Here is a 14072-nt window from a genome sequence, read left to right on the forward strand (position 1 = left end):
ACTGGTGGCAAGCCAATGGCAGATCTGCAGCAATTTGACAATAATGTTTCAGAATAATTTGCATAACATTACAACTTTATGATTTTCCAAAAATAAGTCACGGTTTTCTTGCTTTCCATAGTATTCCCAAAAACATCCTCCCCCCTGAAATATTGCTACTTGATGCCACTCACAAGAATATTTACATCAATAAAGTACATATCTATCTGATTCTGAAACAATGACGTTTTTTTGTGGGCCAATATTATCTACCGGCAGGACACAAGTGGCCCCGAGCTGCACTTTGGACACCCGTGGAGTATGAAATGCTCCAGTGAGTCCCGGGAGCATGCGGGCATTCCCAGAAGGTTGTTAGTGAGTTCCCCATAAATGCACGGAACAAAGAAAGCCTTTGCATCAACACTGGAGCGTTTATCCAGCATTTGCAGCGCTTAGCTAATAATGGGCAGCGTTCCTTGAATTCCTTGAATGCTTCCTTCACACTTATTCACAGCAATCACTATTTCACTATTATTTTACTATTGGACAAATAAAATAAAACATAGAAAACCTGTTTACCATCTTCTAAATACACTTTTTAACATGATTGGAGCCCTCTAGACATGAAATAACAACCCTATAGTACCTTTACACTCCTATTAGCCAATATAGTAGACATCATAAGACGTAGAAAATCTGTTTACTACCTTCTGAATACACGTTTTAACATGATTAGAGCCCTCTAGACATAAAATAACACCCCTATAGTCACCTTCACACTCCTATTAGCAATATAGTAGACATCATAAGACATAGAAAACCTGTTTACCACCTTCTACACACACTTTTTAACATAATTAGAGCCCTCTAGACATGAAATAACACCCCTATAGTCACCATTACACTCCTATTAGTCAATATAGTCAACATCATAAGAGAAAATAAGACACAGAAAACCTGTTTACCACCTTCTAAATACACTTTTTAAAATGATTAGAGCCCTCTAGACATGAAATAGCACCCCTATAGTCACCATTACACTCCTATTAGTCAATATAGTCAACATCATAAGAGAAAATAAGACACAGAAAACCTGTTTATCACCTTCTAAATAAAATCCACTTTTTAACATGATTAGAGACCTCTAGACATGACGTAACACCCCTATAGTTACCTTTACACTCCTATTAGCCAATATAGTAGACATCATAAGACATAGAAAACCTGTTTACCACCTTCTGAATACACGTTTTAAAATGATTAGAGCCCTCTAGACATGAAATAGCACCCCTATAGTCACCATTACACTCCTGTTAGCCAATATAGTCAACATCATAAGAGAAAATAAGACACAGAAAACCTGTTTACCACCTTCTAAATAAAATCCACTTTTTAACATGATTAGAGACCTCTAGACATGACATAACACCCCTATAGTTACCTTTACACTCCTATTAGCCAATATAGTAGACATCATAAGACGTAGAAAATCTGTTTACTACCTTCTGAATCCACGTTTTAACATGATTAGAGCCCTCTAGACATGACATAACACCCCTATAGTTACCTTTACACTCCTATTAGCCAATATAGTAGACATCATAACAGACAATAAGACAGACAAAAGCATTTTTTCCTCCATGTTTACAACTGAATAGCATCATGTCTGCTCATCCAATCAGCAGTCAGAACTCAGTCAGGATGCATTCATGGTCTCAAATAAAGTTGGATTTTTTAAACTCATTACAAAGACGTGGATTTTCCCCACCCGGTTGTTAAAGAAATATTGTAGCATTGTAAAGGGAGCCACAACAAAGAGGCTGAAGAGACTCCGCTGACCCCTGGTATAGCAGGGGAATTTATCATGGGACGGGATGAGGCCAGATCCACACAATGGAACGATCAATAGAGTAGAAGCCCTCCACAGTAACGAGAATACACGTCGTCTTCGGGCTCGGGGGAAGTCTCTCTCACATAAATCAAGACGCGTCCCCAAGAGCCCGCTGATCACCCTGACGCTCCCACCCCAATCTAGCCCCCCGTCTCCCCCAACGGTCTCTCCCCTGGGCCTCCTCCTGACTGCCATCCCACCAGCAGATGTCAGAGACATACATGTCAATTTGTTTCATAGCCTGCTCGCCCTTGGGGGGGGGGGGGGGGGGGGGGGGGGTCAATATTTCCCAAGAAGTATTTGGAAGCGTTACTTCTTTACGCCAGACAAAAAAAGAATGACATAAGACGCTATGCACGTACACTACATAGTACTATCCATATACCTCATACACCACACATACCACCTACATCACCTACTGTATACCACCTACAGTACATCACATATACCACATACACCACCTACTGTATACCACCTACAGTACATCACATATACCACATACACCACATACTGTATACCACCTACAGTACATCACATATACCACATACACCACCTACTGTATACCACCTACAGTACATCACATACACCAAATACACCACACTACTACACTACTACTACACCACGTACATCACATATACCACATACACCACATACTGTATACCACCTACAGTACATCACATATACCACCTACACCACATACTGTAGACCACATATACCACATACATTACCTACGCCATATACAGTACCACCGACACCACATACAGTACACCACATATACTGTACCACATGTACTATATACTGTAACAACTACACCACATACTATGTATATACCACCTACATCACATATACCACATACACCATATATACCACCTACACCACATACGGTATACCATCTACATCACATATACCATGTATACCACATACTGTATACTACCTACACCACATATACCACATACTGTACACCATGCACATCATATACCACCTGGACCACATACACTATACCACATACACCACATATGCAACATAAACCGCATATACCACCTACACCACATACTGTACACCACATATACCACATACTGTACACCACATATACCACATACATTACCGATACCACATACAGTATACCACCTACACCACATATACAGTACCACCTACACCACATACGGTACACCACATATACTGTACCACATGTACTACATATACTGTAACAACTACACCACATACTGTATACCACCTACACTACATATAGCACCTACACCACATACTACATACCACCTACACAACATACTGTACACCACATATACCGCATAAACTAGAGTGGTATTATTATAATAAAATATCGTGTCTCCTAGCCTCACAGCTAGGATGTATGACCACTTTGCTCACATTGCTGACAAAACAATGAATAAAGTTTTATTCAAGAAAAATTAGAGTGGAATAAAGTTAGAACATAATGGGAATAAAGTCATAATATTAGAAGAAGAAGATTGATGAAGATTGTTTAAGAAGAAAGTTACAATTTTTGGAAAATGTCATCCTGTCATGTGACCCTCACTGGAGGAAAAGGTTTTGTCTTAAGACAGCCTCGTCACTTTCTCATGCAGTCCAAATTATTGTTCAAATTAGGAGTGAATGTGTTCTACGTGTATGTTCTACGCCGTTTACGAGGGAAGAACGGCGTTTACGAGGAGACGGAACACGGAATAAACACAAAGTCAAATCAAAGAATCAGTGGCGTCTTACCAGGTCTCGTCGTTCTTGAACTCCAGCTCGCCGAACGTATCCTCGAAGTCCTCACCGCCCCCCTTGGCGAGTCCCTCCAGAGTGCGATACGGCACAATGACCGTCCCCCTGGCGCCGGAAGTCCTCAGGACCTTCACCTCCATGACGCAGATGCTCTCGCTGACGTGCGCTGTGCCGCTCTCGAACGTGAAGATGCCGGCGTGGTCGTCGTCCAGAATGGTCACCGTGGCGACGGCGGGGAAGCCCAACACGGCTTTCGGGTAGGCGAGACCATCGGTGGAGAGCAGCTCCTCCTCGGACTCCAGCACACGCAGGTTGCTGAGGCGCACGAAGAAGTGCTCGTCCTCCTCGAAGATGTCATCATCGATGATGCCGACGCTGATTTCTCGCACCGTCTCCCCGGGTTTGAAGACCACGGTGCCCTCGGTGAACTCGTAGTCGGCGCCGGCGTTGGCCGAGCCGTCCTCTGTCTTGTAATCCACGTAGATGGTCTTGTTGATGTCGCCGCCCTTCCTGGAGATGCTGAGGATGGCGGCGCCGCAGTTCTCCAAGCACTGGTACGCGGCGGGCTCGAAGGCCACATGGGAGACGTATTCCTCGGATTCGTCCACGTGGACCTCCTGAACGCTGGCGCTCTTCTTAGCCTGCTCCGCTACGTGCTTCTTCAGGATATTCCCGGCTCCCGTCATCATACGCGTGGCCTGGATGCGGTAGAAAGCACGGCTCTTCTGCTGGTGCGAGAGAGCGTAGTAGTTAGCCATCTCCACCAGCTGGTCCAGTTCTTTCTCCGGGTGCCTCTGCTTCAGGTCTTTGAGGATGCGGATCATGTCGCGGCGGGATTCGTCCACTTCCTTGCTCTCAATCAGACCCACCAGGTTCCCGGCATTGCCGTCCATGAAGTGAGAGTTAACCATCTTGCCATCCATCTCCATCCCCTTGGAGCGCTCCGTTTCCGTCTCAATGATGACGCCCCGGTGCTTGTCGGTGCGGTACTTCTTGTGCATGAACTTGTAGAAGAGCAAACGGCGGTCGGCCACCCAGGCGAGTATCACACAGACCGGGAAGAAGGCCAGCGTGAGAAGGCCCTCCCAGACTTGGACCTCGTTGGGAGAGAAGACGGCCAGGATCATGTAGAGCCAGATGTAAGCGAAGATGCTCCAGCCGGCCGTGATGAAGAACACTCGCAGGTGTTTGACCTTGCGGACCTCCCCTTGGGGAATGACGGAAACGCAGAGCGCGATGATGACGAACATGTTGAAGGCGGCGCTGCCGACGATGGTGGACGGCCCCAGCTCGCCCGCTTTGAACTCGTGTCCACAAACCTCGATGACGGAGAGCATGATCTCGGGGGCGGACGATCCCAAAGCCATGAGAGTGAGGTTGGACACCGTCTCGTTCCACACACGGATCGTGGTGGTGGTCGTCTCCCCGTTGGGCCTCTTGATGACGATCTCCTTCTCCTGCGATGTGATGACCTCGATGGAGGCCATGAAGCGGTCCGCGATGATGGACACCCCTAGGAACATGTAGATCATGGCCACAAAATACACAATGACCCGTGCGATCTTGTCCCCCATGGAGGGATCCTCCGGGTACCAGATGGGCAGGATGATACCGGGACTGCACTTGGAGTTCCCCGGGCAGGTGCCATTGTCCGGGGTGAGCGACGGACCCGGGGTGGTCCGGGTTTCCGCGCAAATGAAATTCACTGATGCCGAGACCAGCCCCAACCACAGGCAGGCCGAGGACCCAGGACTTATAGGCCAGGACCCCTCCATGCACCCTCCTTGGTCTCAAGGTCCCTGACCACACTTGGATCCAGAACTGGACTTTGACTCCAACCGACACCTGAACACAACGCAGGACACAAAGCATTACTCAAAATCATGTGAGCAGCACCCTCAATTGGGGGAGCATGCATGGAATACATACATACAGTACATGGAATACACACTGTACATAGAATACATACATAGTATATACTAAAGTTGGGCAATATGAACCTGAGCTGGTATCAGGATATTTGCATGCGTGGGTTTCCTCCCCCATTCCAAAAACATGCTAGGTTAATTAGCCACTCCAAATTTGCTCTCGCTCCAAGACAGCTGGGATAGGTTCCAGCACCCCCGCAACCCTCGTGAGGATAAGCGTTAGAAAATGAATGAATGAATTATTATTGGGCTGCATGGTGGACAAGTGGTTAGCGGGCAGGCCTCACAGCTACTAGACCCAAGTTCAATTCCACCCTGGGCCATCTCTGTGTGGAATTTGCATGTTCTCCCCGTGCATGCGTGGGTTTTCTCCGGGTACTCCGGTTTTCTCCCACATTCCAAAAACACGCTAGGTTAATTAGCTACTCCAAATTGTCCATAGGTATGAATGTGAGTGTGAATGGTTGTTTGTCTATATGTGCCCTGTGATTGGCTGGCCACCAGTCCAGGGTGTACAGCTGGGATAGGCTCCAGCACCCCCCGCAACCCTCGTGAGGATAAGCGGTCGAAAATGACTGACTGACTCTGTGGTTGAACTTTTTGAAAGAAAAAGAAGAGTGAAATGTGGTGGTGGTAGTGTGATGGTGTGCTGGGATCAATGGAAGCATGAATGCTCCTGAAGGAGAACGTGGGGCAGCTGGAAGCTGGAAGAGACTCATTGCAAGTTATCACCAAGGCTTGATTGCAGTTGTTGCTGCTAAGGGTGGCCCCAAGCACTTATTAGCATTAGGCTAATCACTTTCTCACACAGGGACATGGAGCTTTCCTTTGCTTTGGAAATGAAGTGAAGTTGTATGATGAAGTAAAAAGGTTCAATTCCCAAGTGCATACGGTGTTGCGTTACGGGAATAAAGTCATAATATTATGAGCAGAACATTACAATAACAATTTAAGAAGACTGTTTCAATATTTTGAAAATGAAAAAAAAAACAGTCTAAATGTGAAAGAGTGAAGTTGATATTAATAAAAGCTGGAGGGAGGGGGTTGGTGGGGGGGGTGAATCAAGGAGTTATGTCCTTGTAGTTGTCGAGGAGTATACAAATGTGACGGTAAATACTGCACTGCATGCGACCTACTTTACAAGCAGTGTAATCATGACTGCCCCCCCCCCACCCGTCCCCCCCAACCAGGTGGTCTGTAAAGCACACCCAGATGAAGAACAACTAGGTTATGTTTATTTCATCCTCTGTAGTCCTGGGACTTTATTTTCACTTTTTTTTTTTGGAAGGTGCAGTCCAATTACCAGGATGGGAGCGTGATTGTTTTCCAATCTCCTGGGTGGGGGGTTGGGGGGGGGGGGCAGTAACCCATACAGCTTGCTCAGCAGGATTACAATGCTGCCCAACTAAACACTGTCTAAAATGTTGCATTGGCAACAAAGAAAGGGGGAGGAAGAAATACAGCATAGTGTGTATTTCTTGGTGTTATTTGTGGTACATGTACATACATATACATGCATGGCAGTGTATAGCAAACTAAACAATAAATAAATGAAATGTATTTAGAAGGTGGTAAACAGGTTTTCTGTCTTATTTTCTCTTATTATGTCTATTATATTGGCTAATATGAGTGTATAGGTGACTGTAGGGGTGTTATTTCATGTCTAGAGGGCTCTAATCATGTTAAAAAGTGTATTTAGAAGGTGATAAACAGGTTTTCTGTCTTATTTTCTCATATGATGTCTACTATATTGGCTAATAGGAGTGTAAAGGTGACTATAGGGGTGTTATTTCATGTCTAGAGGGCTCTAATCATGTTAAAAAGTGTATTTAGAAGGTGGTAAACTGGTTTTCTGTCTTATTTTCTCATATGATGTCTACTATATTGGCTAATAGGAGTGTAAAGGTGACTATAGGGGTGTTATTTCATGTCTAGAGGGCTCTAATCATGTTAAAAAGTGTATTTAGAAGGTGGTAAACTGGTTTTCTGTCTTATTTTCTCTTATGATGTCTACTATATTGGCTAATAGGAGTGTAAAGGTGACTATAGGGGTGTTATTTTGTGTCTAGAGGGCTCTAATCATGTTAAAAAGTGTATTTAGAAGGTGGTAAACAGGTTTTCTGTCTTATTTTCTCGTATGATGTCTACTATATTGGTGACTATGAGTGTAAAGGTGACTATATGGGTGTTATTTCTTGTCTAGAGGGCTCTAATCATGTTAAAAAGTGCATTTAGAAGGTTTTAAACAGGTTTTCTATGTCTTATTTTCTCCTATGGTGTCCACTATATTGGCTAATAGGAGTGTAAAGGTGACTATAAAATGTGTAAATATAAAACTTGATATGAAATATAGAATTAAAAATCATATACATAGAGCAGATGTGGCGCAAGAGACCCTAATATGCAAAGCAACGGTGAAGGCAAAATGTGGGAACATGACAAACGTGTTTGACAACTCAGGCGCAAACAGAGAGTTGAGTAGGAAGAGTGTGTCATGAAGCATGAGACAGGATCAGCTAGCGAGCACGTCTACACTTACCCAGTCGAAAATACAGAACACAGAAAACCTGTTTATCACCTTCTAAATACACATTTTTTAAATTAGAGCCCTTTAGACACAAAATAACACCCCTATAGTCACCTTTATATTCCTCCATCCATTCATCCGTATCAAACTTGCGCGGGCATCAAACATTAAACTTTCATATCAAGGCGGGGGCCTCAAACTAGTGTGGCCCACGGGCCGCGTGTTTGAGACCCCTGATTTACAACATATTGCGCAACTGCAGGGTCTTGAGACACATGCTAACTCGCAAACTAGAGAGTGAGCGGCCTAAACGGTAGCCTTCAAGTTATTTCCTTTAAACTTAAATAGCCAAAAAACTTACCACTTCCACACGGATAGGGAGGATAACTATTAACAGTTATTTAACCTTTAACATGAACATTAATCAAACGTAATAATCTTTTTCTGGGTACATGATACCATACAGCATCCGTATCAAACTTGCGCAGGCCGCACTAACATTAAACTTTCATATCAAGGCGGGGGCCGCGTGTTTGAGACCCCTGATTTACAACATATTGCGCAACTGCAGAGTCTTGAGACACATGCTAACTCGCAAACTAGAGAGCTTAGCGACCTAAACTTAAATAGCCAAAAAACTTACCACTTCCACACAGATAGGGAGGATAACTATTAACAGTTATTTAACCTTTAACATGAACATGAATCAAACGTAATAATTTTTTCTGGGTACATGATACCATACAGCATTCATATCAAACTTGCGCGGGCCGCACTAACATTAAACTTTCATATCAAACTAGTGTCCTGCGGGCCACATGTTTGAGACCCCTGATCATTTCTATTTATGACATTATGTCATTTTCTAGTCCATGCGTTATTGTTATCAGGATTATGATGTGTGTGGCCATGTTATTGATTGTATTGGTTGTACTGTGGTATGTTGTATATGATTGATTGGTACAAGGATTGCACTACAAGAGTACTGCAATACATGACATACACGGATGCATGTGCAGGTGTGCTATGTATATGATGATGTGAGGTATTTTTATAGAATGCTAACATGATGATGAGGTATGCAGGTATGTCTATTTTAGTGGATATGGATGTGGTGGTGGGGGGGTGGGGGGGTCATCGGAGCTTCAAGCGGGAGCAGAGTCAGCAGCTCCCCAGCTGTTGCTGATTAATCATCAGAACCGACAACTGCCGGACACCCGAGGGGGAATCCCTCCGCCACTTTGCGAGATTCTATCCACTCTAGATCTAAGCGTGCATGTGTGCGTGTTGCTGACAATGACGTGGGGAGGATGAGAAGATGCTGGAAGCTTCCTTAGCAACGTTGCAATCATGCATGGGGGGGTTATTATGGGATGTCACCTACCCGGATTCTGGTTCTGTTGGGTCTGTTGGTCCGTGTCGAGGCTGCAAGGAGCTCCGGTCCTCCTCCTCCTCCTTTTTGGCTGATTGACACCCAAAACTCCCTGGTCCCACCCCCCTCCCCCCGCAAGCCCACAGGGTTCCGAGAGGCAAGATGCTTCTGGACTGGGTCGGAACCGCCGGAGGTGGAGGTGTTTGTCGCGACGTCCTCCTCCTCCTCCTTCTTCTTCTTCTTCTTAGCCAGACCACAACCTCGCAGTCTGACTGACTGATCTCAGATCCGTCAACGACCACGAAGAGAGGGGGGGTGGGGGGTGTACTATTTTAAGGTCTCTCCCCCGGGTGGAAGTGTTGATGGATCACGGAGATGTTCAGCGGCGCTTCCTGTACCTGCCAAGCCCGGGGATGAGCTATCTGGGCGGCGCCGCGTCCGTCTCGCTGCTCTGGCGGACACCGAGCGGCGCCAAAAACGCAACGCGAGGCGGGAAAAGGCGCAAAGAGACACGCAAAGGGACAAGTTAGCGGCGGCTGCGGAAAGACACCGACGTCCTCCCCTTCCCGCTCTTCCTCGGTCATGCGAGCCGCTTCTCGCAGAGTTCCGTGAACGCATCACGCCTGTTTAACGTCCTCGTCTTCATCCTCTGCGGTTTCTTGATTTATTATTTTACTTTTTTTTTTAGGAACACGGAGGAAGCAAATGATCGCATCGCATCTGCTTTGTCGAATAGAAAATACATAATAAATCAAATAAATCCCAGCAGCTACGTCATCATCAGCTGGAGGACCAACCTGAAACAACCGAAACGTCACGTGATCGCTTTCTATACTTCACCTAGCATGCTACATCCTTCTCAAAATACTGTATACATGGAATACATATACAAATAATGACATTTTACGAGCAAAAAGTCAAAATAAAGAAAGAAAAAAGTTGCAATGGTGCAACATTAATGTCATATATGAAACAAACACAAGAAAAATGATCATTTTGGTCATTGGATTGGGGAAAATGTTATAATATGGGAATTTTTACAATAATAAATGTGTAATATGTCATTTTAATAGCATAGAGTTGCCGTGATCATGTGGACGTGTCCTTGAACTACTTTTTCATAGTATACTATAGTATTAGTATATGTTTATCTTATATTTGGCAAGTCTGTCTTTCATTCACTGTTGTATTTCATAATTTATCTTAACTTAAGATATCTTAGCAAGTAAAATGTACGCATGGACAGACCAGTTTACTAGTTTTAGGTAGTTTTTTTCCAGCTATTTAGTCTTTTTTTATCTTATATTTGCAGTGTGAGAGACTACAAGTATGTTTGGCTACTTCAAGGCGTCATTTGTCATGCAAACATGATTTCCAACATGGCTTCCACAATCAACGAAAGCTGAAAAGTCAGTATTTTTCTTCTTTTCCCAGATCTGTCTTTGCGTCGTGCCGGCTGCGCTGCTGCTCCTGGTATTCCCGGGAGTCCTCCCAGGGCCGAGGACCACGGATGTTCTTCCACTCGTCCAGATTGGCTGTCTCCATCTTCTGCGGGCCAACAGGAAGTGTGCTCTGTCAGACTCGCTGGAGGCTGCAGGAGTCCTACTCTGGAGGAGCCTCCTCCACTGACTGCAGGAGCCTACTAAAATGACTGCAGGAGACTACTCCACTGACTGCTTCCATAATCTCATGAGTTGATTGATATTATTCCTAAATGTGTTATCGACACCCTTACTATTTTACAATCTAGTCATTGCCAGCTTGAAAGCTCGAGTCCGGTTCAGTGGCCTTAGGATCTCATCTCTGCCATTTGCAGACAATGTGGTCCTGATGGCCTCATGGGGCTGTGACCTTCAGCGTTTCCTGGGGCGGTTTGAGTGTAAAGCCTCTGGAATCTGACTCGTCACCTCCAAGGTTCTCAGTGGGGAAAAGGGTAGGAGGGGCACAGAGTAGAGCCGCTGCTCCTTCACATGGAGAGGAGCAGTTCCAGGTGGCTCTGGTATCTAGTCCGGATGCCTCTTGGACTGGCGAGGGGTTACGGGCATGCCCGGCAGGGAGAAGGCAGACCTAGGACACGCTGGAGGGATTATGTCTCACAGCTGGCCTGGGAATGCCTTGGTGTCCTCCCGGTGGAGCTGGAGGAGGTGGATGGGGACCGGGACGTCTGGAATTCCCTACTGAGACCCCTGTCCTTGCGACCCGGACCCGGATAAGCAGATGAAAATAGATGAATCGATGGAAAATCCCCTCAAAAAATCAGCAGGGATTTTACAAAAATAACAGTGTATTATCTAGAATAGAAATATTCAAAAGTAAAAAAAAGTCTTAATATTAAAGCAACAAATAAAGGTATAATTAAAAAAATAGGATGTGGAAATAGTTTAAATTTAAATATTACAAAAATACAAATATTCTGGGAATAAAGTCATGATGTTACAAAAAGGAGAGATTAAATATTTGGGGTAAAAAAAAGAGCAAGACTGGGGAGCAAAGCGTGAAGATAATATGAATAATTTACTTTATCATCTGTATGACAAAGTTGAGACGGCCTTTTTTTCCTGAAGTACTGTATGTCCATCCATCCATCCATCCATCCTCTACGCTGCTTATCTTCAGTAGTGTTGAAGCGGCATCCTTTCATCCTGACTGGAGGTCAAAGGTTTGGATTCCGTCCTCCAGCAGCTATGAGCTGTTCCTAGTTGTGTGCGGAATGCTAGCGGACTTACCTGGTACTCTTGCTCCAGGATGACCGACTGCTTCTGCACGTCCACTCTGGCCTCCAGTGAAGGATCCAACTGAGATGACAGATTTTTAGGCAGGAGTTGAGACAGGCTTTGGATTGGCATGAATTGATTGATTGATTGAATCACAAGGCTGATTCACAGCTGCAGGAGGAGCCCCCGAACATCAGGTCTTTGTAGACCGGGTAGGCTACTGGCCTAGTATGATTCTCATTAAGTCATTAAATCATTCTGAGACGGTGTCACCATTCATTGAGAACCTGGCGGATGTGGGAGGTAGAATAATGGGGTAGGAGCGGCTACTTGGAAAACAAACGGATTGGCTAGCATTCCTTGATAGAATTCCCGAGAAGAGCTTGAGAGTTTCTTCGTATTTTACAATATTTGCTGGACCAACTGCAACAAAACATTTCTTTATTTTAACAAAAATGAAGCATTTGTCACATAAAAAAACTGTACTGTCACCTACTGGTCCCCATCAGGCATAGCATAGCATTTAGCCATATAATAACAATATATACATATACGGTATTTTTTTTAAAAATGCATTAAGAATAACAACAATGTTGTCGTTAGCCTTGATAAAAGAAACAAAGCCTCGCTCTTTTGGCAACAACAGTATTGCTTTTGCCAGTGATAATCTTTTTCAGCTCCCGGTTAATATTATTATTAATAATAATTAATATTATTGTTAATAATAATAACAACAACAATAATAATGACAATAACAATAATAATAATAATACATTTGTGTATAATATACCGGCTGCGATCACATGGTTTATGTTGTGCAACAATCATTGGCTAGGCAGTTATTGATCCCGGAAGTTGGAATAAGAAAATACATTTCCAATTTTACGGCAATTGCTATTGTTGATGCTTTTCTCGTTAATAGTAAACACAAAGCACACCTTTCTCTTGATTTTCTGGGCGTCGTATCGTATCTGCGTGAACTCCCGCAAGCCAAAGGACCCCCCGACCACCAGCAGCTAAAACCAAAACATACACAATTCTTTTATAATCCATGGCAATGACAAGAATGACAGCCGCCATTTTAACATTGACACACATTTCCTAACATCACAACCGAGCACATAACATTGTTATGTTACACCGTAACATTTGTTTACATGCTTGACATTAGTCAGCTTCGTGTGTTGGAACCCAAAGTTTGTCATTATTCCTAGTATACTTCCAATAAGCAACTGAATTGCATCCAACTACTATGGAAAGCTGTTTATGTGTCGTAAAGGGCAGCACAGCAGTTGGCGTTCTGTTGTCTGTATGCTTCTTCAGTGTTGCAAACAAACGTAATTAATGTATGATATAAATATAATATATATTACTTACGAGCATCGGAACTCCGTATTTCAATGTTCTGTTCTTCTGCAGTGCTTTTAAGCTAAACATGGCTCGTTACTACAAACTAAACGTCCATGTCTCACGCGCCAATAAACAAGCAGGTCAGAAGTTTAAAGTCGCTTCCGTGTTTGGTCCGTTGCCTTAAAGAGTCCGGGGTACTACTACGACCTTAAAGAAACTTTCCTATGTTTTGTAACGGCAAATGATATCTGGCTATGACTTCGTTAACTGCTAATTCATGAAATGGAATCGATTCATATTGTGGGTATTGTTGCAGACCCCGAATTCAAACGCAGCCTCTGTGTGGAGTTTGCATGTTATCCCCGTGTGTGTGGGTTTCCTCCCTCATTCAAAAAACATGCTAACATGGTTAATTGGCCACTCCAAATTGTCCATAGGTATGCATGTGGATGGGAATGGTTGTTTGTCTATATGTGCCCTGTGATTGGCTGGCCACCAGTACCAGGGTGTACCTCTCGCTCGAATACAGCTGGGATAGGCTCCAGCATTTTTTCATCTTTTTGAG

At 44.2% G+C, this 14072-nt stretch overlaps 2 protein-coding genes across 3 annotated transcripts in view; both read right to left on the bottom strand.

Annotated features, from left to right (window-relative positions):
- Window positions 1–12218, bottom strand: part of slc8a3 (solute carrier family 8 member 3) — a 33535-nt gene extending 21317 nt beyond the window's left edge. The window contains exons 1-2 of one of the 2 annotated variants that reach the window (XM_058057196.1): window positions 12170–12218; window positions 3614–5461 (exon numbers count right to left, since the gene is read on the bottom strand). In XM_058057196.1, coding sequence (XP_057913179.1) covers window positions 3614–5391 — 1778 coding nt within the window. In that variant the 5' untranslated portion in view covers window positions 5392–5461; window positions 12170–12218. Of the gene's footprint in view, window positions 1–3613; window positions 5462–9455; window positions 10221–12169 lie in introns of those variants that run through there. The other variant, XM_058057195.1, reaches the window with a different exon arrangement.
- LOC131107307 (cytochrome c oxidase assembly protein COX16 homolog, mitochondrial) lies at window positions 10430–13692 on the bottom strand. The gene is made up of 4 exons (XM_058057208.1): window positions 13535–13692; window positions 13096–13173; window positions 12170–12238; window positions 10430–10991 (listed from the first exon to the last, which is right to left on the bottom strand). The coding sequence occupies exons 1-4, from the start codon at window positions 13592–13594 to the stop codon at window positions 10854–10856; spliced, it is 345 nt and encodes a 114-aa protein (XP_057913191.1). The 5' UTR covers window positions 13595–13692; the 3' UTR covers window positions 10430–10853.
- Window positions 13693–14072: the final 380 nt, after the last annotated feature.

The sequence above is a fragment of the Doryrhamphus excisus genome, chromosome 19 (genome assembly GCF_030265055.1).
Source record: "Doryrhamphus excisus isolate RoL2022-K1 chromosome 19, RoL_Dexc_1.0, whole genome shotgun sequence".
In the NCBI taxonomy this organism is placed as follows: domain Eukaryota; kingdom Metazoa; phylum Chordata; class Actinopteri; order Syngnathiformes; family Syngnathidae; genus Doryrhamphus; species Doryrhamphus excisus.

Bases quoted from the DNA above. Each gene is read 5' to 3' on its own strand.
- LOC131107307 (XM_058057208.1), bottom strand. From the start codon at position 13,594: ATGTTTAGCTTAAAAGCACTGCAGAAGAACAGAACATTGAAATACGGA. The intron at 13,174-13,534 runs GTAAGTAATATA...TTTTGGTTTTAG, and splicing joins AATACGGAGTTCCGATGCTC to CTGCTGGTGGTCGGGGGGTC. The intron at 10,992-12,169 runs GTAAGTCCGCTA...GTTGGCCCGCAG, and splicing joins TCCTGGAGCAAGAGTACCAG to AAGATGGAGACAGCCAATCT.